The sequence below is a fragment of the Rosa chinensis genome, chromosome 5 (assembly GCF_002994745.2).
Source record: "Rosa chinensis cultivar Old Blush chromosome 5, RchiOBHm-V2, whole genome shotgun sequence".
Lineage (NCBI taxonomy): Eukaryota > Viridiplantae > Streptophyta > Magnoliopsida > Rosales > Rosaceae > Rosa > Rosa chinensis.
Genome location: NC_037092.1, coordinates 83,407,068 through 83,432,221, shown reverse-complemented (window position 1 = coordinate 83,432,221; position 25,154 = coordinate 83,407,068). Strand labels below are relative to the sequence as shown.

General features: G+C 39.3%; 4 protein-coding genes across 4 annotated transcripts; all 4 read left to right on the top strand.

The window, feature by feature from the left end:
- Positions 1-1,681: 1,681 nt before the first annotated feature.
- On the top strand, positions 1,682-4,522 carry LOC112166816 (G2/mitotic-specific cyclin S13-7). Its single transcript, XM_024303722.2, has 8 exons — positions 1,682-1,859; positions 2,486-2,652; positions 2,758-2,970; positions 3,068-3,196; positions 3,288-3,536; positions 3,622-3,783; positions 3,889-4,070; positions 4,208-4,522. The coding sequence occupies exons 1-8, from the start codon at positions 1,823-1,825 to the stop codon at positions 4,335-4,337; spliced, it is 1,269 nt and encodes a 422-aa protein (XP_024159490.1). The 5' UTR covers positions 1,682-1,822; the 3' UTR covers positions 4,338-4,522.
- A 1,411-nt stretch (positions 4,523-5,933) lies between these two features.
- LOC112164294 (putative pentatricopeptide repeat-containing protein At1g12700, mitochondrial) lies at positions 5,934-7,777 on the top strand. The gene has a single exon (XM_024300513.2). The coding sequence runs from the start codon at positions 5,934-5,936 to the stop codon at positions 7,251-7,253; it is 1,320 nt and encodes a 439-aa protein (XP_024156281.1). The 3' UTR covers positions 7,254-7,777.
- Positions 7,778-9,565: 1,788 nt separating this feature from the next.
- LOC121049388 (G2/mitotic-specific cyclin S13-7-like) lies at positions 9,566-10,069 on the top strand. Its single transcript, XM_040506478.1, has 2 exons — positions 9,566-9,739; positions 9,903-10,069. The coding sequence occupies exons 1-2, from the start codon at positions 9,633-9,635 to the stop codon at positions 10,030-10,032; spliced, it is 237 nt and encodes a 78-aa protein (XP_040362412.1). The 5' UTR covers positions 9,566-9,632; the 3' UTR covers positions 10,033-10,069.
- A 5,565-nt stretch (positions 10,070-15,634) lies between these two features.
- On the top strand, positions 15,635-17,434 carry LOC112164293 (pentatricopeptide repeat-containing protein At1g63330). Its single transcript, XM_024300511.1, has one exon. It carries the CDS (start codon positions 15,635-15,637, stop codon positions 17,432-17,434), a length of 1,800 nt encoding a protein of 599 aa, XP_024156279.1.
- The last annotated feature ends 7,720 nt before the right edge of the window (positions 17,435-25,154 follow it).

The window sequence follows — 25,154 nt, the reverse complement described above, 5'->3', positions numbered from 1 at the left end:
ACCTCGGAAAAATCTGTTCCGTTAAAGTAGATCTCCTTAAGGCTTTCCCAGATTTCTTCAGCTGTATTGCACCCCATAATCATCTGTGAAACATCTTCAGTCATGGATTTGTAAAGAATAGAGGTTACCGAGCCATTTGCAATCTTCCATTTTGAATAATTGTTGGCTGCAATTGGTGGTTCAGTAATTGAACCATCAACATAGCCCACCTTATCGATTCCACAAAGGTAAGCCTCCATCATCTTCTTCCAGGTTCGGTAATTAGAGCCATTGAGCTTGACACCTCCATAACTTCCTGTTGAATCATCTTTAACGGAGACAGAAATTTGGTTGGAACAATGAGAAGTCTCACCATCTCCATCTTGCTTGATCACGGTCGAAACGTCTTGATCTTTCACCATGGTGAATACGCAGCGGAAGGAAAAACAACAAAGTACTTGGAAATATAAGAAGGCAACACGGTGATGAAAGGATCAAAGGACAAGGAACAAATCCAAGCACAAAGAACAAGAGTCAAGGATCAAAGAACAATGAGTCAGAGTCCAGGATCGGATCTCTGCTTTGATACCAAGTCAAAAATAACGAAAAACTAAGAGATAATTTTGACTGAATAACTCATATATCACATTCACCTTACAAGAAGGAATTATATACAAATTACAATTGTGTCTAATAAGACAAGTACTACTCCAAAGTAAGTAGTAAACCTAATAATAATACAGATATTACATAATATTACAGATCACAGAATATTACAGAATATCTACATAAATAAAGTAAGTATGACTCACGCCAACACATGCCTGCATGGCACTTCAAATCAAGCTCTACTCTGGTATGACGTACGACCCAGAGTGAACATAACCCTGGCCAAAGCACAAAATGGCTCCCAAGCGCCCTGATCGGAAGAGGTGCCATTGTTCCAAGTTCCAACATCATTTTGCTAGTAGTTTTGCGGTATGTACTATGTAGTGTAATGGCTTGAGAAGTTGGTGAATAATAATTGTGCCGGTGGCTGCGAGGTACGTATTCTGAGTGGTTCTACTCTGATGGTGCCAATTTTGGAGACAAAATTGTGTTTGGCATTTTAACCCATCAGACATGCTTCAGTTTTATAATGATTTGGACCAACTTTTTCCGCCTGATAGGGTCAAATTTGTAACTTTATTATTTTTACATGCTCTTTGTTTGAAGACAAAATTATGGAGAATTTTTGACTTATTCACGTACGAAACTGTATTTGTATAACCAGAAATTCTTTCATACTTGGGTAAATTAAAATTTGAACACTCTATTTTCTTTTAATACCATTTTATGTATGTTAAGAACAGCGTGAGTTGTATTGGTTTACATTTCAATTTTTACATATTCTCTTTCTGAATAAAAATTTATAGAGAATTATGTTACAAAGTGTGATCACATAACCAGAATTTCTGGTAAATTAAAATTTGAACTTCCTTTTTTCTTTTGTGACCTTTTTGATGATGTGGCATGTATGTTAAGATCAGAGTGAGTTGTATCGGCGTGCAATTGGTAAATCCCAAATAGGAAATCTTATTACCCCACAACTTTAAACCACAGCCGCTGCCCGAATCCAACGGTCCAAATTTCAAATGCTAAAAATTTGACCGTTGTGGCTACGTCGGTTCCCGAGCTTCAAATATTCCCACACCCTCTTTGCTCTCATCACTCATCATTTTTCTCAATCACCGAGAAATCAAAGAGAGCAAGAACAGAGGGAAAAGCAAGAAACTTTGGACGCTCCAGGTCTTGAAGGCAAAACCCAGAAGGAGATCTCATTCCTATTCATCAAGATTTGGTCATGGACACCCGCGCAGTTGTTCCTCCACAACCCAGAGGTATTCATCGATTTTAATCTCATCCCAGCACTTGTTTCTCTTTTCTGTTCTGTAATTCTTTGTGGGTTTTGTGTTTTTGGTTTAGATGCGCAGTAAAAGTTGTTCAATTTTGGGTCTTGTGTGAATTTCTTGAAGTAATTGTCGTTTGTATCATGTTTGGACTAATAGGGGTTTAGGATGATGTTATATACTTCTTGATGGGTTTTGTATGAATAGAACACAAGATTGTTTAAATTAATGGGTGTTAGTACTTTTTATCACCTTTGATTTTAACTTGAATTGGGTAATCTCTTCTTCCCCTGATTATGGGTTGGTTAGGGGTTTTCATGTAGATCAGCACAAGAACGTTTCTTTAGATTGTTTTCATGATCTGAACTTTTTATTCGTTTTGATCTGCCTTTTTGTTTCTGTTAGTCTAGATGTTTGGGATTCTGGGTTTTAGATTTCAAGACTAAAAACCCCTTTTCGGATTATTATGTTTACTTCTGTGATTCTTTGTGGGTTTACTGCCAACTGGGTTTTCCCTTGGTACTGTTATATATCTTGATTTCTTTACATTTTCATGTATTTGGTTCTTACGGAAAATCGAATTTTAATGTATTTGCTCATGCTTGTTTTACTTGAAGGGAATGGTAAAGTCCACGGAGAAGCACCAAGAAGGAACCAGCGAGTAGCTCTTGAAGACAGGACCAACTTTGAGGCAGGTCAGGTCGAAATCGAAGGGAAGATTACTCGCCGCATTACAAGGAGTTTTCATGCCCAGCTGTTGGCAAATGCACAGAAGAACAATGGGGTAATAACCCTTTGGCAACACTTTTTAAATTTGCAATGAATGCTGGTTTTTGAAACTAGGAGTTGATTGTAACATTATATTGCATATGGGTTTGTAAATTTGCAGAACCCAGTACTAGTGCCAGGTGTTGTAGACAAGGCAGCTAAGAATAGAAATGATGCCCCTGCAAAGAAGGTTACCAAGAAAGCAGCTGATGAAGATGTGATTGTGGTTAGTTCTGATGAAGAAAAGAAGAAGCCGGTCAATAGAGGCAAGCCGGTACAATGTTCAAGGAAGGAAGTCAAGACTCTCACTTCCATTCTAACAGCTCGAAGCAAGGTGAGCTTAGAAGTTGATTTTTAATGAATTGTAAACATATCTTTTCACAGTATTGCTTCTGTTTTTCTATTGCGTATTTAACTTTTCTTTACTGCAGGCTATGGCTTGTGGAGACACTAACAAACTAAAAGAGCAGATTGTGGATTTTGACGCAGCTGATGTCAATGATGAACTAGCAGTTGTTGAATATGTCGATGAATTGTACAAGTTCTACAAACTTGAAGAGGTAATCCCTTATCCTTTTTCCTCCACCCACATTTTCCCTTTTAGGCTTCTCCTATCATACCTTTTCTTACACATGAAAATTACTTTTGCAGGATGACTGCCGAGTTGGAGATTACATGGATACACAGCCAGATATCAATTCAAAGATGAGGTCTATCCTCATAGACTGGTTGATAGATGTCCACAGGAAATTTGAACTGATGCCTGAAACATTCTACCTTACTGTGAATATAATTGACCGATTCCTTTCAAGGACGATGGTAACTAGGAGAGAACTTCAGCTAGTTGGCATCAGTTCCATGGTGATAGCATCAAAGTATGAGGAAGTTTGGGCTCCACAGGTAGTGTTCTGCCCTTGTTTTAATTCGGGCATTATTCATTCTGATTTCAAATACCATTTATCTAAACTGGGATTTAAATACGCAGGTCAATGATTTTGTGTGCTTATCAGACTATGCATATACGGGCAATCAAATTCGTGTAATGGAGAAAGCAATCCTGCAGAAGCTGGAGTGGTATTTGACAGTTCCAACACCTTACGTCTTTCTTGCTAGATACATCAAAGCTTCCATTTCACCTGATGATGAGGTACTTGATGTGCTCTGGTTTTTGATAAAGTATAACGTACTTTAAATTGTTTATTTTGGTGAAGAAATGAATATTAATTTGCTTTTCTTACACCTTGTAATGCAGATGAAGAATATGGTTTATTTTCTAGCCGAACTTGGAGTCTTGGATTATCAAACAACTATTCGGCACTCCCCATCCATGATAGCTGCTGCAGCTGTCTATGCTGCCCATTGTACTCTCAACAAGATGCCTTTCTGGACTGAAACTTTGAAGCACCATACTGGTTACTCTGAAGAACAGCTAAGGTAATAATGCTCAGTTACAGATATGCATAGAGTGTGTTAGATAAGTGGTTTCCATAGGGAAGCAATGTTAGATAATTGAATTAGCTGCCACCAGATATACTTGATGATTTGACGTTTTTTTCTTTATCATACAACAGGGAATGTGCCAAGGTTTTGGTTGGCTTTCACTCGAAGGCTGGAGAAAGTGATCTTAAAGCTCTTTTCAAGAAATACACAAAACCTGAATACAGTGCTGTTGCTCGTCGCACTCCAGCTAAAATTTGTTAGTCCTTTTGAGTATTGGTTTACTTTCTGTAGACAATACAACACCCACCTGAATATATGCTAGTGGTGGTTTTTCTGTAATAGAGATTGGGTATCAAGAAGATTGTCGCAACCTATGTTTTATACTGGTTAGTCTGTTCATCTTGAATCATTGAGTAATGTAGATTGGTATATAGGTGGTTTTAATCTATGCTCCTGTGGAAACTGAGAGTGGGCACTGTTTTGCTCCTTATATAGTTTTTCATTGTTTCAACAAGTGAAAAACATGAAAGCACACAAGTACGTTGTAGCACCACAGATGCTCATGCTTCCATTTAAATACAGAAAACCAAATGAATTTCATCAAGCAGATTATATGTAACTTCCAGATTTTTCGGTCACCTGTGTAACTTGGAAAACCAAGCAAACAAATTGCCTCATGTTTCTCTACCCTTTCGTAAGCGGAAGTAATTTTTTTAATATTTCTTGCTAGTTTTATCCCAAGTGGACTGAGTCTGAATATCAGTTACTTGGGAGTGAATTCATCTCAAATACTATTTGCTTTATATGAAAATGTTCCATTACTTAGGATGATTAGGATATGAGGAGGGATTTGAAATTTTGATGTCACTTTATTTGTGCAAAAGGTCTCTGTCATATGCGAAATTGAGTAAAGCGATCCTGCTAATGTTCTTCAGTAGCATATATTATGAGACTGACACTGTCTTGTTTCCAGTTGTGTTCCTATCCCCTCCCTGAAAACCATCTCAGAAATGAAGGAATGTCAATGGTCATCTGAAAGCTCTGTTCAATCACATTCAGCCAGTGTAGTAACAATTTACAACAAAAGGAGAAATCAAGGAAAACATTATGTATATAGCTGCCAAAGTGGCTTCTGCTCACATATAGAAAGCAGCTAGCTAGGTAAAATTAAAGAGCATATCAAATTACCAATGATACCATTGTCAAAGAAAGAACTCCAACTGATGACCAACTTTAGCCATCAGTCCCACTTTTATGAGGTTTATCTTCAGTCAATATCATGCTGAGAATAGCTATGATTTTCAGAAGTAAATAAAAAGAATTATCAAAAATCTAGTCTATCACTAGTAAATGGTCTGTATCTAAATAATGACTTCAGTCTTCAGGCACGGAACTTGTGACTTTATCAGGGCTAGCCCAAGGGTGAGTTCCCAAGTGTAGTTGTCCTCTCGCCTTTGTGGGAAGGTTAGGCGCCTCTCACAAAGACTACTAACGTGGGTTTAATATATAGCCTAATAATCTATTTTAATTTAAAACAAAAGAAAAACATGAAGAAAAAAAAAATGTCTGGTTTTAGATTTAACCAAAAATGACCATGGCCTGCTTAATAAAAGATTGTTTCTAAAAAGTGTAGAATTTGAGATTCTTATCCCAAAAATCAAATTTACAACAACTCAGAGATGATTCGAACAACTGGAAGTTCTTATTCTCATTGCAGCACCAGCACCACAAGAGGTATGCCATTTCTTCGCTTGACTCCACTGGTTCTCTTCGTTGTCAACAACTACTTGGCTTTGTTTCATTCTCAATCTTCAAACCCAACCAAACCCAGAGAAAGCCATCTCGGAAATCGGCTCAATGTTGAGGATGCTGTTCGATGAAATGCTTCGCTCGCGTCCTCTGCCCAATGTGGGGGCAGGTCATTGTAAGCCCAATGTGGTTACTTTCAACACACTAATAAAGGGTTTTTGCTTGATGGGAAACAACAATGCGGCTATGCAATTACATGGGAAGATGGAAGAAAGAGGATGCGAGCCTAACATAGTTTCCTATAGCACCATCATTGACAGTCTCTGCAAGGATACACTAATTGATGAAGCATTGAACCTCTTCTCAGAAATGATTACTAGAGGTATTGCTCCAAACGTTGTTGCTTATAACTCTTTGATTCAAGGAGTTTGTAATACAGGCCAGTGGAAACAAGCTACAGAGCTGTTGAATGAAATGTTGAGTAAAGGTATCTTTCCAAATGTCGTCACCTTCAATGTCTTGGTTGATACACTCTGTAAGGAAGGGATGGTCGTGGAAGCCGAAACTGTGGTTGAGACGATGATTCAAAGAGATATTGAGCCTGATATCATTACTTACAACTCACTGATGGACGGTTACTGTTTGCGAGGAGAAATGGACGAGGCGATAAAAGTTTTTGATCTAATGGTTAGTAAGGGCTCCTTGTTTGATGTTCGTAGTTGTAACATATTGATAAACGGATACTGTAAGGAGAAAAAGATCGATGAGGCCAATAAGGTTTTTCAGGAAATGATTTGTATGGAGCTTGTTCCAAATACCATTACTTTTAACACTCCTATTGATGGTTTTTACAAAGCAGGGAAAATACAAGATGCAGAAAAGTTGTTCTCTGAGATGCAAGGTTGTGGCCAACTTCCAAATGTTCAAACTTATAATATTATAGTTAATGGCCTGTGTAACAACCAACACCTTTCTACTGCACTAGAATTGCTTAGAGAGATGGAAGGCAACAAGTTGGAACTAGATATTGTAGTTTACAATACTATCATTGAAGGTTTCTGCAAAGCTGGGAAAATGGATTCTGCAATAGATGTCTTCCCTGGTTTGTCATCAAAGCATCTTCAACCTAATGTGCAGACGTATAATATAATGATTCTTGGATTTTGTAAAGGAGGCCTATTAAGCGAAGCTGAAAAATTGTTCACAGAAATGAAGGAGATAGGCTGTTCTCCAGATGGTTGTACCTATAACACAATTATCCGAGGTTTTATGAATAACAATGAGACATCAAGGGCTATGGGACTTATTCAAGAAATGCGTGAGAGGGGTTTCTCTGCAGATGCATCAACTGTGCACTTGATTTTTGATTTATTGTCGAAGGACACTGTAGATCCTCTATTGGCAGCATGGCTTAAAGATTCAGTCTAAAATATATGAATATATTATCTGAATCAACATCACTACGAAATTCGAAACTGCTGCAGTGCTGCTCCTTTAGCAACCTTGGAACTTCTGTGAATGCAATTTGTAAGTCCACCATTGAAACACAATATCGGTTCCTTGTTGCACTCCAAATTAGAGCACATTGGTTTTCTATTTCACTATATGTCTGTGTACACATGTGATAGCTGAATATTTAGTTGCTGGCAATAAGTATAACTGAAGAAGTATTTCTCATTCAACAAACAAAATTGACTTTTCAGTTATTCCTCTTTTTTTTAGTTCATCTGTGTTTAAGATCTTTGTCTTAAAGGGCAATTGACTTTCACATTTTTGTTTGATTGTAAAGCATGTCCCAATACCTATGACTTTTACATCAGTTTGCAAAACGAACATCCAGAAACTCTGTTTCAATAAAGGCCTATATTTTTAACTTGAGCATTTTGGGATATCCCCAGATTTATTGCTAATTTTAGCTAGGAGAGATGTGGATAACTCTTACCTTTTGTGATGTTTAGGTATCTTCCAGTGCATGTCTACATGTTACTCCATCAATGGCTTTGCTTATGTTCAATCGATTATGGAGATTCTGGAGTATGGTTTGCACAACCATGTTTGTAGCCTGGAACGCAGATTGTGAACAAGAGCAAGAATACTTCTGTTCCAAGGTAGTCTGCTACTCTGCTCTGGTTTATGCCTTTTGTTGAAAAGAATGGAACTGTTGAGCTAAGCGTGCTGATTATGTTAGGCAATTGTATGATTAAACTTATAGTATGAGAAGTAACCAGTCTGATCTAGAACTTCTTGTCAAGAAAGGAAAAGACTTGCTCAGTTGACTGCTTTTCACCATCATTGAGCAATAATGTGGTTTTATTCTCTAGCAGCCTAGCAGGCCCAAATTAGGGATTGGAATTGGGAGTTGACTTTCCATTTCTGGTTAGGTATTTTGGATCCTTTTGCCTGAGGTTGGCACCTACTTATGTAAGGTCTGCCATCCTTGGTTATAAGAATGAAGATCTGATTCAAGAGCCTTATACTTATCCCAATTGCAGACTTTTTGCATAGAAATTTGGGAGTTTTGATGTTTAGAAGTTATGGGTATTTAGGATCATCTGGTTTGTATGACCCAGAAAAGAAAAAGGCAAGGATAATTTAATTTGTGGGGATAGATTCTGTTGGGAAAACAAAATAACTGAAAGTGTGGTTAATCTATGATTCTTGATAAGCTCAGTTGAGAACTGTTGAATCCCTCTGTTTGTGCATGTATATCAAATAAAATGGTGATTGAGTACTCATATGCAAAGGTGGTACGAAAATTAGGAATTTGGCAGAAAATGGCCCCATTGCTTTTTTGCAGTTTGCAGAGGCCCCATCACATGCTTTTAATCAAGTGACATAATTTTCTGTGTCAGTCATCATATTCAGCATATGCTTTGCTTGCTTCTGGTTTTTCAGGGCTTTAGATTGTCCAAGTCAGAAAGATGGAGCACGACTTCAGATGAGACTATCCTACAGTCCGGTTGTGAATTTATTTCTCTTTCTTGTTCAGTGGACGGATTGCCAGCTTGCTAGGGCCCTTGGCTTTCTTAGAATTCTTATACATGTGGTATGGTCTCTTATCTAATTGAAGCACTTTTTTTTTTTTTGGTTATTAATTGTCTAAGCACTTCTTTTGTTTTCTGTTGTTTCTAATTAATGAGAGAGAGGATAGAGTTGAAGAGATGAGAGAGATGTTAACTAGTGATAGAATGTGCTTAATATCCAAATCTAAAATGAGTTTTTATATTAAATCAATTTTATCTCTATTATTATTCTCATCTTCCACCCCTCTATTCTTTCTTCACAAAAATGTTAACAAATGAGCACTTAATTTTCTGCAAAGGTCTTTTTCTTGGGCATGTTTCATAATCTTGAAGTCCAATTTTTAATTTTTCATCTGTGTATATTTTTACATTCCATCTCCTTCTTAAAGGTATTAATTTTGTTACACATCTGATTTGGCTGTGGCAATGTGGTGGATTGGCAGACTTATCGGGATGGAAAAGACCACCATGTCAATTTACTAAAGGAGGACGAATTTTATATATGGTGAGTCATGTTCAATGTAGATAACTTTACTAATGTGGTAATTTTTACACAAATGCTTTACATTGTAAATTTGGAAGTTCATCTGCAGTAGATGAACTGTGTTATTCCTTGGTATGTGTTGTGCTCACATGTTTTTCCTTTCACGGACGGGTGATATCTCCTTCTTTGTTGCAACTTCAAAAGGGTATCACAGATTTGGAGGACAGGAAACAAATAGAGGTTTGTACTGTCAGATTGAGAAGAAAGGGTGAGGTGGAGAGTGGAAAGCTCTCCCCATCCATGATAGCTGCTGCAGCCGTCTATGCTGCCCATTGTACTCTCAACAAGATGCCTTTCTGGACTGACACTTTGAAGCACCATACTGGTTACTCTGAAGAACAGCTAAGGTACGTACTAGTGCTCAGTTACAGCTATGCATGGAGTGTGTTAGATAAGGGGTTTCTTAGGGAGGCAATGTTAGATAATTGAGTTAGCTGCCAGATATACTTGATGATTTGACTTGTATCATACTTGATTATTTGACTGATTGTGTTCTTTATCATACAACAGGGAATGTGCCAAGGTTTTAGTTGGCTTTCACTTGAAGGCTGGAGAAAGTGATCTTAAAGCTCTTCTCAAGAAATACACAAAACCAGAATATGGTGCTGTTGCTCGTTGCAGTCCAGCTAAAATTTGTTAGTCGTCTTCATGAAGATGTCCTTTTGAGTATTGGTTTACTTTTTGTAGACAATACAACACCCACCTGAATATGCTAGTGGTGGTTTTTCTGTAATAGAGACTGGGTATCAAGAAGATTGTCACGACCCTATGTTTTATACTGGTTAGTCTGTCCATCTTGAATCATTGAGTAATGTAGATTGGTATATAGGTGGTTTCAATCTATGCTCCTGTGGAAACTGTGAGTGGGCACTGTTATGCTAGTGGTGGTTTTTCTGTAATAGAGATTGGGTATCAAGAAGATTGTCACAACCCTATGTTTTATACTGGTTAGTCTGTCCAGCTTGAATCACTTGAGTAATGTAGATTGGTATATAGATGATTTCAATCTATGCTCCTGTTTTGCTCCTTAAATAGTTTTTCATTGTTTCAACAAGATCCAAAATGTAGAGAAAAACATGAAAGCACACAAGTACATTGTAGCACCACAAGCTCCTGTTTTGATCCTTCCATTGTTTCAACAAGATCCAAAATGTAGAGAAAAACGTGAAAGTGCCAAGTACCTCGTAGCACCACAAGATGCTCATTCCATATAAATACAGAGAACCAAATGAATTCAAACCTACTTTGATCGAGCAGGTTATATGTAACTTAAAGATTTTTCGGTCACCTGGCCTGTGTAACTTGATGATCTTTAGGTCCCCTGTGTAACTTCGAAAACCAAGCAAACAAACTGCCTCATGTTTCTCTACGCTTTCATACGTGGAAGTAATTTTTTATTTTATTTTTTTATTTCTTGTTAGTTTTATCCTGAGTGGACTGAGTCTGAATATAAGTTACTTGGGAGTGAATTCATCTCAAATACTATTTTCTTTATATAAAACATTTCTGTTACTAGGATTAGGATGGGAGAGATTTGAAATTTTGATGTCACTTTGGTTGTGCAAAAGGTCTTTGTATATACATAAGTGAAATTTAGTAAAGTGATCCTGCTAATGCTCAGCATAGATTATGAGACTGATGCTGTCTTGTTTCTAGTTGTGTTCCTACACCCCCACTGAAAACCATCTCAGACAATGAAGGGATGCTAATGGTCAATGGAAAGCTCGGTTCAATCACATTCCACCAATGTAGCAACAATTTACAACAAAAGGAGCAATCAAGGAAAACATGATTCGAAAATGATGAACAGCTGCCAAAGTGGCTTCAGCTCACATGCAGAAGCAGCTACGTAAAATAATAAAGCATACCAGTGATACCATTTTCAAAGAAAGAACTCCAACTGACGACCAACTTTAGCCATCAGTCCCACTTCTATGACATCTTCAGTCAGTATCATGATGAGAATAGCTATGATTTTTAGAAGTAAATAAAAAGAATTATCGAAAATTTAGCCGATCACGAGTAGATGGTCTGTGTCTAAATAATGACTTTAGTCTTCAGGCACAAACCTTGTCACTTTATTAGGGCTGGCCAAAGAGTGAGTTCCCGAGTGTAGCAGTCATCTCCTCTTTGAAAGGAGGGGCAGGCGCCTCTCGCAAAAATTACTAACGAGGGACTAATATGAGTAATAGCACCTAATTCTCTATTTTAATTTTTTTTTTTTTAAAAAAAAACATTTAAGATTATATATAAATATATATATATATTTATATATATAGGGCTTCCACTAAGGGATCCCTTTTTTTGGTCTTTTATAGGGATAGGCATTAGACCAACTTTTAGATCATATTTTCACATCTTAACCGTTCAGTTTTTAGGTCATAATGTATAGATCACTTCTGCAAATTTTCAGCCAAAGTGGTGATCGTTAAGGCATTCAAAACTGCAATTTACACGAACGGACCGAATCTGTAGAACCGGAACCGTTCGTGTTTATAATGGTAAATTGCAGTTTTAGATGCCTTAACGATCATCAAATTGGCTGAAAATTTGCACAAGTGATCTATACATTAGGACCTAAAAACTGAACGGTTAAGATGTGAAAATATGATCTAAAAGTTGGTCTAATGCCTATCCCTATAAAAGACCAAAAAAAGGGATCCCTTACTAGAAGGGCCCTGTATGTGTGTGTGTGTGTGTATATATATATATATATATATATGTTTTAAAATGTGCTTCCATACTGTCTATATGTTTGTCCATAACTTCTTTGCTAGTAGAATCTTTTTCTGGGATGAACCCTAGCAGAGCTCTGCTAGGGCTAAGAGAGCGCCGCCCCCAGGCTTGGTGACTCTGCACCTTCCTCCATTCTCAATGGCAGGCTATGTCAGCATCACCTTCGATGTCATATCAATCGAGTATGGCTGTGGTTGTCTCTCATCATCCTCTGAGTTTCTCGGAGCAACCGCAACAGGAGAGGTCTTGTATCGCGACATTGGTTTTGCCACTCCAATCTTTTTTCGGTGGGAGATCTTTTCCTATTGCTCTTTGCCAGGCGGAGTTTCAGGTCACATCCATGTTTGAGGTGGGTTGATTACGACCCAAACGTGGGCGACTAAAGGCGGTGTTAGGCCGCTACATCACCGAGGTGGTAAAGGGCGAGGCGAGGGTGCACCAATATGGAGCGAGATGGCGACACGGCGACTGAGTCCTCTCAGGCTAGGGTTGGAGGCATTGCGATTCTGGCATCATCTGCGGATCGACTTGGAGATGTGCTTTTCCAGGTCATTCGCTCGACTGCTCTTTCCAAATATTGCTCTCTTCAATCAGCATCGGCAGAGCAACAAGTTGTTTCGAGAGGGGACGACCGTGTTGCTGCTCAGATCGGTGATGGTTGGGTGGCCTGAGTATTTTGAAGTGGGCTTATTCCTCTGACGCAGACGGATTGATAACTAGGTTTACCAGCAATAAACCTAAGCAAAGGATTTTGGAGTCCACCAGAGATAAAAGAGAATAATCTTAATTTTATTGATAAAAGATGAAAAGATGCATTCTGCAGCCTTAAGGCAGCTTATTTATAAGAAAATAAACCCTAGGGCGACTAACAATGGAACCCTAAAGCCCATGGGTAAAAACGAAAACAACCCGAAAATAACTAGAAAAACCAAAACTTCGAAAAATAGAAAAATGTAGTTTTGAAGCACTAAACGACCCCGAAAGCCCGAAAAAGGTCACAGGTCGTGGCATAGCGACGAGTTTGATTTCTGGCGCGATTCCCTTTCCGGAAAGGTAAGGTGCATCCCAATCGGACTCCGGAAGCCCATTTCACGTCTACTAGTCACTTTTCGTTTTCCACCTTTAGCACGATCCAATTGTTCTTCAAATTGGACTGCCATCTGTTCTACATCATCCTCTTAGGTGCCCAGTTGCCTGGGTGCACAGAGCAACACTTCTTGGGCTTGGGCCCTTTTTGCTGCATCAGCTTCAATTTTGACTTCGGGTCGGATATGGACCCGCATTTGGGACCCGGGTCATACCCTATTTCGGATCTTGGATCCGAAACAGCGACTCATATTGTTCTGGTACTGGTTATGGTTATGGTTTTTGACATCGTCTAGCAACATCCGAGTTTTTGACACCCTCGGTTGCTTTCGATCTCTTGGTGAGCGAATCACCTCTCCTAGGTGGTCATATCATCGGCTACAGTTACAGTTACTCTTCTCTTTACACTGCTTTAATGACATATGCAGTGCAGCGATGCCTTATAGCATCAAGTCACATGGTTACCTGGTTACCTTTCATCTTGATGCAATTGTGCATCTAGTTATGAGTTACTTTTACTTTATGATAGATGCGTCTGTGCATCTCGTTATGTTTTATTGCTTTCTTTCGATGTTTTATATATCGCTCCATATGCTTCTCAATTGCACTTAGGGAAAATTTCATGAATGGTACCCAAAGTAAGGCCCACTATGCATTTCAGTACATCAAGTTCCAAAATATAAACTTTGGTACATGAGGTTTCAAAACCGACCTAGTATATATACACGACGTCAATGACGCCGTTAGTTTGTTGTATTTCAAAGGGTAAAACAGTCTCTTCACATTTTTTACTTTGAGCACCCAGCTATCTCTCTTCTTTTGTTCTGGGCACCCAGCTCTCTCTCTCTCTCTCTCTCTCTCTCTCTCTCTCTCTCTCTCTCTCTCTCTCTCTCTCTCTCTCTTCCCCCTCCCTCAATTGGAAATCGGAAGCAGGTTCCGGGATCCAATGCTGCCATTGGCTGCAGACCACTACTCGGCTACAAAGGAGGGTTCTTGGCTCCAGAAGCTTCCCTCACTCACCACCAAACTCTAACCGACGCTCCTTCCTTCCTTGTCCAAGACATCATCCACATCATAAATCAAGTCTCTGAGATCATCCAGCCACACCTTCACAGCCTCGTTCTTTAGTTGCTTCTCCTCCATAATTTGTGAGAAGGATGCAATAGAGATCAGATCGCAAGAACTCTCAAGATGAGTGAATAATCAAACAAGTTAGTCTTCCGTGACAGTCTGGGCATTATCAACTCACTACAAATTTCTGCAAGTGGGAAGTAGATAACATTTTTAAACCCTAAAAGTCTCTGCAAGTAGGCACCCGAGTTGTGCCGGTATAATAATCGTTTTAGAACCTAAATTTCTGCAAGTGGCCGGGTATCTACTTTTGGACCCTCAAATTCTCTGCAAGAAGGAACGCGAGTTGTGCTCTGATAGATTCAATCCCCAATTCCTCTCTCCTCTGCTTGTCTCGCTTTCGGATCCTCCCGACTCGACCCGCCATGGCCATGGCCTCCGCGTCCCCGGACAGGATCCAAGTCACGCCGCAGCAGTACCCCGTCATCGAGCCCTCGCTGTCCAAATTCTCCAGAATTGGGTTCGGATTTCAATTGGGTTTCTTTGGATTTCTAGAATTGGATTTCAGAAATGAATTTCTGGAGTTGGATTTCAGAATTGACCTGGGATGAGGACGATGCTATTGTGGGAGGAGGACGATAACGGTGATGGTGCCGCGTGGTCTCCGGCCTCGTGAACTCGTAGTTCTCGTCGTCAGCAGCGGTTGAGAGAGAGAGAGACAGGGAGAGAGCGAGAGTCAGAGGGAGTGAGAGACAGGAATTGACAAATGAAAAACCAATTATGCCCTTTATTATGTGTGTAATGGCATGCAGACTGACGGAGTCATTAACGTCATGTACGTATATTGGGTCAAACTTCATATTTGATGTACCAAAGTTTATGTTTTGAAAATTAATGTACTAAAATTTAGAGTGGACCTTAGTTCGGGTACAATTCATAAAATTTTCCCTTTCACTTAATATAGTTTGTCGTACTTCTTTCAAAAATATATATATATATATATATATATATATATATATTTTCATATCCTTCTTGCACATGTATCTTAAAACATGTAAGATTTATTGCATTCATATATCGCATTGTACTGTATTCACGCATCTGTATCTATAGGTATCCGTATCCATGCTTTTTAGCCGAATGCAATGAGTAGTTCATCTTCAAAAATAAAAGAAAATGAAATTTCTGGTTTTGAATTTAACCAAAAATGACCAACCATGGCCTGCTTGAAAGTTCCTTTTCTTCCTAGGTAAAACACCCATCAGCAACTCTCTCTCTTCCAGAAATTAACCCTAAAATCTTTACGACAACTGTGACTCTTTCTGTCTCTGAAATTAAGAAAACCAGAGATGCTGAAGATGATTCGAACAACAGCTGCTTCTTATTCTCATTGCACCAGCACCACAAGAGGTATGCCATTTCTTCACTCTAGTCCTTCTGTTCTCTTCGTTGTCAACAACTACTTGGCTTTCTTTCATTCTCGATCCTCAAACCCAACCAAATCCGGAGAAACCCATCTAGGACTCAATGTTGAGGATGCCTTGAAGGTGTTCGATGAAATGCTTCACTCGCGTCCCCTGCCTTCTTCTGTTATCCCTTTCAATCAAATCTTGACTCAACTTTCCAAACTCAAACATTACTCAACGGTCATCACTTTGAATAGGCAAATGCTTCTCTGTCGAATTGTTCCTGATGACTACACTCTTAACATTATCATCAACTGCTATTGCCGTCTGAATCGTATGGGCTTTGGCTTATCTGTCTTGGGTCAATTCTTCAAATTGGGTCTTCAACCAGACGCCTTCACCTTCAATACTCTAATCAACGGCTTTGTTCTCCACAATCAAGTGCCTGAGGCTGCACGAATTTTCACCAAAATGATGGAGGCAGGTCGTTGTAAGCCGAATGTGGTTACTTTCTCCACACTAATAAAGGGCTTTTGCAAGATCGGAAACAACACTGCGGCTGTTCAATTACTTGGGAAGATGGAAGAAGGAGGATGCGAGCCTAACATAGTTTCCTATAACACCATCATTGACTGCCTTTGCAAGGATAGACAAATTGATGAAGCATTGAACCTCTTCTCAGAAATGATTAGTAGAGGTATTGCTCCAACCGTTGTTACTTACACCTCTTTGATTCAAGGAGTTTGCAATATACGCCAGTGGAAACAAGCTACAAGGTTGTTGAATGAAATGGTGAGTCAAGGTATCTTTCCCAATGCCGTCACCTTCAATGTCTTGGTTGATACATTCTGTAAGGAAGGGATGGTTGTGGAAGCCGAAATTGTGGTTGACATGATGATTCAAAGACATATTGAGCCTGATATCATTACTTACAACTCACTTATGGACGGTTACTGTTTGCGAGGAGAAATGGACGAGGCGAAACAAGTTTTTGATCTTATGCTTAGCAAGGGCTCCTTGGTTGATGTTCAGAGTTGTAACATATTGATTAACGGATATTGCAAGGGTAAAATGATCGATGAGGCCAATAAGGTTTTTCAGGAAATGACTGGTTGGGAGCTTGTTCCTGATACCATTACTTATAACACTCGTATTGATGGTTTTTACAAAGCAGGGAGAATACAAGAGGCGGAAAAGTTGTTCTCTGATATGCAAGGTTGTGGTCAACTTCCAAATGTTCAAACTTATAATATTTTAGTTGATGGCCGGTGTAATAACCAACAACTTTCTACAGCACTAGAATTGCTTAGAGAGATAGAAGGCAACAAGTTGGAACTAGATATTGTAGTTTACAATACTATCATTGAAGGTTTCTGCAAAGCAGGGGAAATGGATTCTGCAATAGATGTCTTCTCTGGTTTGTCATCAAAGCATCTTCAACCTGATGTGTGGACGTATAATATAATGATTCTTGGATTTTGTAAAGGAGGCCTATTAAGTGAAGCTGAAAAATTGTTTACAGAAATGAAGGAGAAAGGCTGTTCTCCAGATGGCTGTACCTATAACACAATTATCCAAGCTTTTATGAATAACAGTGAGACATCAAGGGCTATGGAACTTATTCATGAAATGCGTGAGAGGGGTTTCTCAGCAAATGCATCAACTGTGGACTTGATTGTGGATTTATTGTCCAGGGATACAGTAGATCCTGTATTATTAGCATGGCTTAAAGATTCAGTCTGAAGTTATTTGAATATTTGAATTAACTAGGAAATTCAAAACTACTGCAATCTTGCTCGTTTAGCAACCTATGATGTTCTGTGAATCCTGTTTGTAAGTCCACCGTTGAAACACAATATCAATTCCTTGTTGCACTCCAATTTTCAGCACATTTGTTTTCTATTTCATTATGTGTGTGTGTACACACGTGATGGACTGAATATTTAGTTGCTGGCAGTAAGTATATCTGAACTCTGAAGAACTATTTCTCATTCAACAACAAAAATTGACATTGCAATTATTCCTCTTTTTTTGCTCGTGTGTTTAATATCTATGTCCTAAAAGGCAATTGACTATCCCATTTTTGTTTGATTGTAAAGTATGTCCCAGAACCTATGACTTTTACATCAGTTTGCAAAACGAACATCCAAAAATTCTTTTTTTAATAAAGGCCTATATTTTAACTTGAACATTTTGGGATATCCCCCGATTTATTCCTAATCTTAGCTAAGAAAGATATGGATAACGCTTACCTTTTGCCATGTTTAGGTTCCTTGATGATTGCTTCAGGTTGTTTTATTATCATCCAGTGCATGTCTGTATATTATTCGATCAATGCCTTTGCTTATGTTCAATCGATTATGGAGCTTCTAAAGTATGGTTTGCACAACTATGTTTGTAGGCTGAATTGCAGATTTGTGAACAAGAGCAAGAATACTTATGTTCCAAGGTAGTCTGCTACTCTGCTCTGATTTATGCCTTTTGTTGAAAAGAATGGAACTGTTAAGCTAAGCATACTTATGTTATTGGCCTCTGTGTTTTGCTCCTCATAATTTTCTGATTCTTCTAGGAGAACCGAAAACCTACTAGCTAGATCCGTTCTTTGCTTGGGCTTGCTTCTTATGTGCTTGATTTTTTACTTGGATACACATTTACGCAAGCGTACATATCATTGTCAAGATAGGGAAATATTATGCCCAAAGTTTATCATACCACGGGGATTAGTGGCTAATCCACAATCCTTGGGTAATCGGAAATAAAGACACTTAGCAAACAAAGAAAATAAATAAAAATGTTAATCTAAGGCACCAAGCCTTAGCAATGCTTGGCTTTGATTTTCACCAAAGTCTAATCAAAACTAAGAGCCTAGTGATGATTATCTATAATGAGTCGAAATTCAATATTTTGAGAGATGATCTTATATTAACAAAATGTAATGAAATGTAAAGCAGTTAATAAAAATGAAAATAAATTAATAAAAGTGTAACCAAATAAATGGGAATGTCGGGTGTTAGGGAGGTTCCTTTACCAAATTTCATGTGTCGGAAGCTAATCTAATGTAGATGCATATTTCCAATTTTGGCGGTAGTCGTATCCAAGGCGGTTCAAGGCTCAAGGACCTAAATTCCCTTTCATGGTATTCCTACTCCGGTTCAAGGGCCGTAGGAACTCACTTGGCATGAATTAGAGCCGGTTCAAGGGTCACTAATTCACATCAAGAGGCGTAGAGATCGAGGAATTAGACTACTAAGCGACCCGCCCGTGCAATCACGCAACGGGTGTAAATCACCATGCTTATAACCCCTCGAATACGAAATTGAAGGTTTCTAGCTTAGGAATTAGAGGGGGTCAAGCCTCTAACTTCATCCTAGACATGCTCAAAATACACACTCTAGAGTTGACTAGGCTCCTAGACATGCATTTTAACCCAACAAAAATAGATATAAGCATCCATCATATGAAAATTGCATCATTATATTAAATTAAACATCTTTTACACAAAATTTGGGTTAGGGACACAACCCTAACCCCCAACAAGGAAATTACTCACAATCCATAATTGTGAACATCAAAGAAACAAAATTCAAAGGGAAAAGAGTAGAGAAGTGTGGGAGAAAACAAGTATAGTCACAAATAGCTAAAAAGCTAGCATGACTAGTCTTGAATTACAACCCCTACAAAATACCCAAATATTGAATCTTGTAGAGGAGAAGTCTCCTTGATGGATCCTTGAAGCTTTGGGTGAGTAAATCCTTCAAATCCCTAAAATAAAACTAAAGAAAATATGGAAAAATGGAGGAGAAGGAGGAGAGAGAGCAGCCCAAAGGGGCTGCCTCTGTTTTGAGGTGGTGCGGCTCTGTTAGGGTCTGGTCTCCTTCGGTGAGAGATGAAAGGGATATATATATATATATATATATATTAAATTAAATTAATAACCATTTAGGGTCTGGTTTTTGTATTGAATTTTCCAATCTATTTTGATTGAATTCATTGATTGCTTTTCATGTGACTGAATAACTCCTTTTTGTATCTTTTGTATTTTGAGTTTGCTTCTGATTCTACTTTTGAGTCTCTAGGATAATACTAGAAATAATGTGAGTGCAGGGTTTATAGTCAATCGATTCTACTTAAAAGAGGGTGTCCATAAGCTATATCTAACTATTGTGCTGCTTCATTTGTTTTGAGGACCATTAACTAGACTTTCGAAATTGCACATGATACGATAACACGACACGAACACGAATGAAATTATAAGGATTTGGTTGAAGGTTATTAGATTGGTTCCATATAGGATCACCATGATAAGAACACGAATTTTAATGATTCAATTTAGTAGGGCTGGGCATTTTAGCCCGAAAGCCCGATCCGACCCGTCAGGAACCGGCCCGTACGGTCCGGGCCCAAATTTTTTTTGTGCGAAACGGTTCGGGCCCGGGTCTAGTAATTTCAGAAAAGAAAAGCCCGTCAGGCCCGAATATATCACAAATGACATGTGTCTCTATTTAATTGGTTTAAAAATCAAGTCCATTATTATTCAGTGCACTCCACTCCATCCAATAATCCCTTCCACAGCACCCAAGACTTCTACTCCTCCTCAGATTTCTATTCTTCTTCTAAAAAGTAAAACTTCTTTTCTTCTTAATAGTTCAGACGGACCCAGACCCATTTTTTTTCCCTTTCTTTCTTCCTCTTCCTCCTCTCTTTCTTCTGCAACCTATTTTTTCTCTTCTTTTTCTCCTTCAATCCTTTCTTCAGACCCAATTTTGTTTTCCCTTTTCCTTCCTTTCTTCTGCAACCTATTTTTTCTCTTCTTTTTCTCCTTCAATCCTATCTTCAGACCCAATTTTGTTTTCCCTTTTCCTTCCTTTCTTCTGCAAACCTCATTGTCACCCAAACCTAGAAGAAAACCCATCCTTCGAATCCGCCTCTTATTGATCGTCTGGAACTACAAAGACTTCGAGCTCTCCATCTCCTCCGAACCCAATTTCCCGCTAGCCCAGTTCGTTAGCCTTTCGGCTTTCCCGGCGAAGATGACATCTTTTCTCTGACCTGAGATTTATGTTGATTCAAAGACAAGGGCTTCTTCCCTAACCTTGAGAAATCTAGCCCCATATCATAGATCTGTGGATTTAAAATTTGGAATATGCTTTTGTTGACAGATGGTTGTTCTCTTCGGGGAAGGGTATGAACAAGTTCAGGCGGCTGTGATTTCTCAGCGGTGGTTTTTTTTTTTTTTTTTTTTTTAAATCTGTTTGGGCTAGAAAGCCCAGAAACCCGGCCCGAAAAATTGCGGTCCGGGCCCAGTTCGGTCCCAGCCTAAGAATAACACGTTTTGGGCCCGGCCCGAAAGTTTCGGGTTCGGGCCCGGGCCTAGCAAAATGATATACGGGCCCGGCCCGTGCCCAGCCCTACAATTTAGTGTTAATCCGTTGACTGTTGACTGATAAGAACCATTAAAATAAGAGTAAAAATTTTGAGTTTCTCTGTTTGCTATACATTAGAAACCCTGGTGCATCTCTTTAATTCATTTTAACCAATTTCTCAATAAAAAAAATTACTCATGAATGTCATTTGTCCTCTGTTTAGGTAAAACCGTAAAACACTCAAATCAGCAGAATTTGAGATTTTTATCCCAAAAATCTTTGAACTGTGACTCTCTCTCTCTCTCTCTCTCTCTCTCTCTCTCTCTCTCTCTCTCTCTCTCAAACAAAGAAAAACTCAGAGATGCTGAAGATGATTTGAACAACAACTCATTGCAGCAGCACCACAAGAGGTATGCTTTCTTGTATTCCCACTACTCATCTTGATGTTCCCGTCAACAATTTCATGGCTTTGTTTCATTTGAGACAAACCCATCCAGGATATCAACCCAATATTGTGAGTAATGTTGAGGATGCCTCCATGTTGTTCCATGAAATGCTTCACTCCCGTCCTCTGTTGTCCCTTTCAATCAAATCTTGGGTCGACTTGTCAAATTGAAACACTAAGTTGAAACTAAGAAGCTTTAGAGAATAAGAAGCTTTTGATGATGAATACTGTGTGTTTTTAATTACATGTGCAGAGGCAATTTATACAATCTTATACAACCCTAATGCTAGACTAATAAGGAAAGTAATCAAATCAGTATAATTCTATTCCTAATAGTAATCCTAAAACATCTATGACTCACAACACTCCCCCTCAAGTTACAGCATAGACATCTCGAATGCCCAACTTGTCAAGTGAGTCATGAAATGCTTTGACTGATACACCCGTAGTCAGAACATCTGCTAACTGCTCCGCAGTCGGTACGAATGGGAAGGCAATCAGGTTTGCATCCAACTTCTCCTTGATAAAGTGTCGGTCAACTTCCACATGCTTCGTACAATCATGCTGCACTGGGTTATGTGAAATTTCAATAGCTGCTTTGTTATCACAAAACAACTCCATAGCTCTTTTTTCCTTGAACCCCAAATCACGCAATAAATTACGTAACCATAACAACTCACATACTCCATGTGCCATACCTCTATATTCGGCTTCTGCACTCGACCTCGCCACCACCTTTTGCTTTTTACTCTTCCAAGTGACAAGGTTCCCTCCTACAAATGTAAAGTAACCTGAGGTCGATCTCCTATCAGTAATACAACCAGCCCAATCAGCATCAGTATAACCACTCACCTCCAGGCAATGATGTTTTGAGAACATAAGGCCCTTCCTAGGAGCTCTCTTTAGATATCGTAGGATTCGCACGACTGCATCCATATGGTCTTCACTCGGATTATGCATGAACTGGCTCACCACACTCACTGCATACGCCAAATCAGGTCTAGTGTGAGCCAAATAGATTAATCTCCCAACTAACCTTTGATACCTAGCCCTATCAGTCGGGATTTGATCAGGGTACTCAGCTAACCGGTGATTTTGTTCAATTGGTATATCAGCAGGCCTGCAATCTAACATGCCCGTTTCTGATAGTAAGTCTAGAACATATTTCCTTTGGCACAAGAAGATGCTGTTACTCCCCTTGGCTACCTCTATCCCAAGGAAGTATCTCAAGTCACCAAGGTCTTTCATTTCAAACTCTGAAGCTAACTGCTGCTGCAACCTCCTAATTTCCTCTCGATCATCACCTGTGATCACCATATCATCAACATAGATGATCGGTGCCGTTACTTTACCCTTCTGATGCTTAAGGAAAAGGGTATGATCCGAGTTGCTTTGTTTGTAACCAAACCGCTTCATTGCCTGAGTAAAGCGTCCAAATCATGCACGAGGGGACTGTTTCAAACCATAGAGTGACTTCTTCAACCTACACACAACATTCGTCTTATCAGCAGTCTCATATCCAGGAGGTAGACACATATACACTTCTTCAACCAAATCCCAATGTAGAAATGCATTTTTAACATCAAGTTGTTTGAGAGGCCAATCCAGATTAGTTGCCAAAGAGAGAAGTACTCTGATAATATTGATCTTGGCAACGGGTGCAAACGTCTCATCATAGTCTACACCATATGTCTGTGTAAACCCTTTTGCTACCAATCTCGCATTATATCTACTAACTGAGCCATCAGAATCATGTTTAATTGTGTAGACCCATTTACATCCAACTGGTCTTTTCCTTTTAGGTAACGCCACTAAGTCCCAAGTGTTATTCTTTTGTAGAGCTTCCATCGCTTTTGACCACTTTGGGTCTCTTATAGCATCCTGCACTTTGTTAGGAATAGATACAGAGAAATCTGATGCACAAACGACTAATATGACTTGGACAACCTATGTGTAGATACATAATTGGCAACTAGGTACCTAGACTTAGCTTTAAGACTAGGTTCATATTTCTTTAGTGGTTTACCACGAGTTGACCGAGAAGGTAAAACAGACAAATTAGGTGCGGGTATTACCTCATGTTGACCTTCAGAACCTTGGAGAGTTTGGCTTGAGGAGGGAGATGAAGAAGAGGGAGAGGTTCTATTTTCTAAATCGTATTCACTGGTGTTGTCACAAACATTGGCGTTCTGTCCTTTATTCAAAAACGACGTCGTGCTGCCCATTTTGCCCTTCCTCCAAAACGGCGTCGTTTTGCCTATGAGAAGGAACGACATCATTGTCGTTCTCCTTCCCCGTCTCCAGATCATCACAGCAAGGAACGACGTCACAGCCAGGAACGACTTCGTGGCCGTTCTCCTTCCCCGTCGTCAGATCACCGCAGCCATCGAGTTCCGACGTTCTTCTCTCCATTCCCGGTCGCCCACTCCGACCCGAGATAGTCAGGTTCCTTGGTTCTCCGTCAATGGGCCGACCGGATAGGGCAGAACCACCCAGATCAATACCGCCGCCGGCATCAACGCCTCCACCGGTTCCTTTTTCTTCTCTTCCTTTTCCGTCAGCTGCGTTCTTTTCTCTTTCTTCTGCGTTTTCTTTTTCTTTTTCTTCTCGATCTCTCTCTTCTATTTCCCCAGATGCGCTCCTTTCTTTTTCTTTTGTTTTTTCGTTTTCTTTTCCTTTTTCTTTTTCTTCTCTTTCTGTCACAGCTCTTTCCGTCTCTTCTATCTCTGTGTCATCGTTGTCCTCTGTATTGCCGACACTACCACTGACCATCTCTTCAAAATAACCATATTGCTCCCCCCGAAGAGAAGGGTGAGTGGGAGAAAAATAGCAGAAGTCCTCGAAAAAAGTGACATCCATCGTTACATAGAATTTTCGGGTAGGAGGATGAAAACACTTATACCCCTTCTGATGGGTCCCAAACCCAACAAAAACACATTTCAAGGCACGAGGTTCTAGCTTCGAGCGTTGGTTCTTAGGAATATGAACAAAGGCAATGCACCCAAAGACTCGAGCTGGAAGATTATGGAAAGCAGGAAGAGAGACATGGGACGAGAGTACCTTAAGGGGAATCTGATTTTGGAGAACACTAGACGACATCATATTGATAAGATGAGAAGCAGTGAGAACTGCTTCCCCCCATAAATACTTGGGCATATTTGCACTAAAGAGAATTGAACGATCAACTTCAAGAAGGTGACGATTCTTACGCTCAGAAACTCCATTCTGTTCAGGGGTTTGAGGACATGTGGTTTGATGTATGATACCTTGTGTACAAAGATACTCCTGGAACTCATTGCTCATATATTCCCCCCATTGTCAGACCGAAAGAGTTTGATCTGACCATTGTACTATGTATGAATCATATTTTGAAAATTTTAAAAGTTGGGAACACAGCATCCTTGGACTTCAGCAAAGCAATCCAAGAAACACGAATACAATCGTCAATAAAAGACACAAAATAAAGCATACCAGAAGGAGTAGGATCCCGTGAGGGTCCCCATAAATCAGAATGAATCAATTCAAAAGGTATAAGACTTTTATTTGAAATACTCAAAGGGTAGCTAACTCGATGACTTTTAGCCAGAACACAAGTTTCACACTTAAAAGATGACTCTGAAATACCCAAAAACAAAGAGGGCATAGACTTTCTCAT

Coding starts and splice junctions, on each gene's coding strand:
- LOC112166816 (XM_024303722.2), top strand. CDS start 1,823: ATGGACACCCGCGCAGTTGTTCCTCCACAACCCAGAG. Junction 2,971..3,067: donor TTCTAACAGCTCGAAGCAAG/GTGAGCTTAGAA, acceptor TCTTTACTGCAG/GCTATGGCTTGTGGAGACAC. Junction 3,197..3,287: donor AGTTCTACAAACTTGAAGAG/GTAATCCCTTAT, acceptor TTACTTTTGCAG/GATGACTGCCGAGTTGGAGA.
- LOC112164294 (XM_024300513.2), top strand. CDS start 5,934: ATGTTGAGGATGCTGTTCGATGAAATGCTTCGCTCGCGTCCTCTGCCC.
- LOC121049388 (XM_040506478.1), top strand. CDS start 9,633: ATGATAGCTGCTGCAGCCGTCTATGCTGCCCATTGTACTCTCAACAAG. Junction 9,740..9,902: donor TACTCTGAAGAACAGCTAAG/GTACGTACTAGT, acceptor ATCATACAACAG/GGAATGTGCCAAGGTTTTAG.
- LOC112164293 (XM_024300511.1), top strand. CDS start 15,635: ATGCTGAAGATGATTCGAACAACAGCTGCTTCTTATTCTCATTGCACC.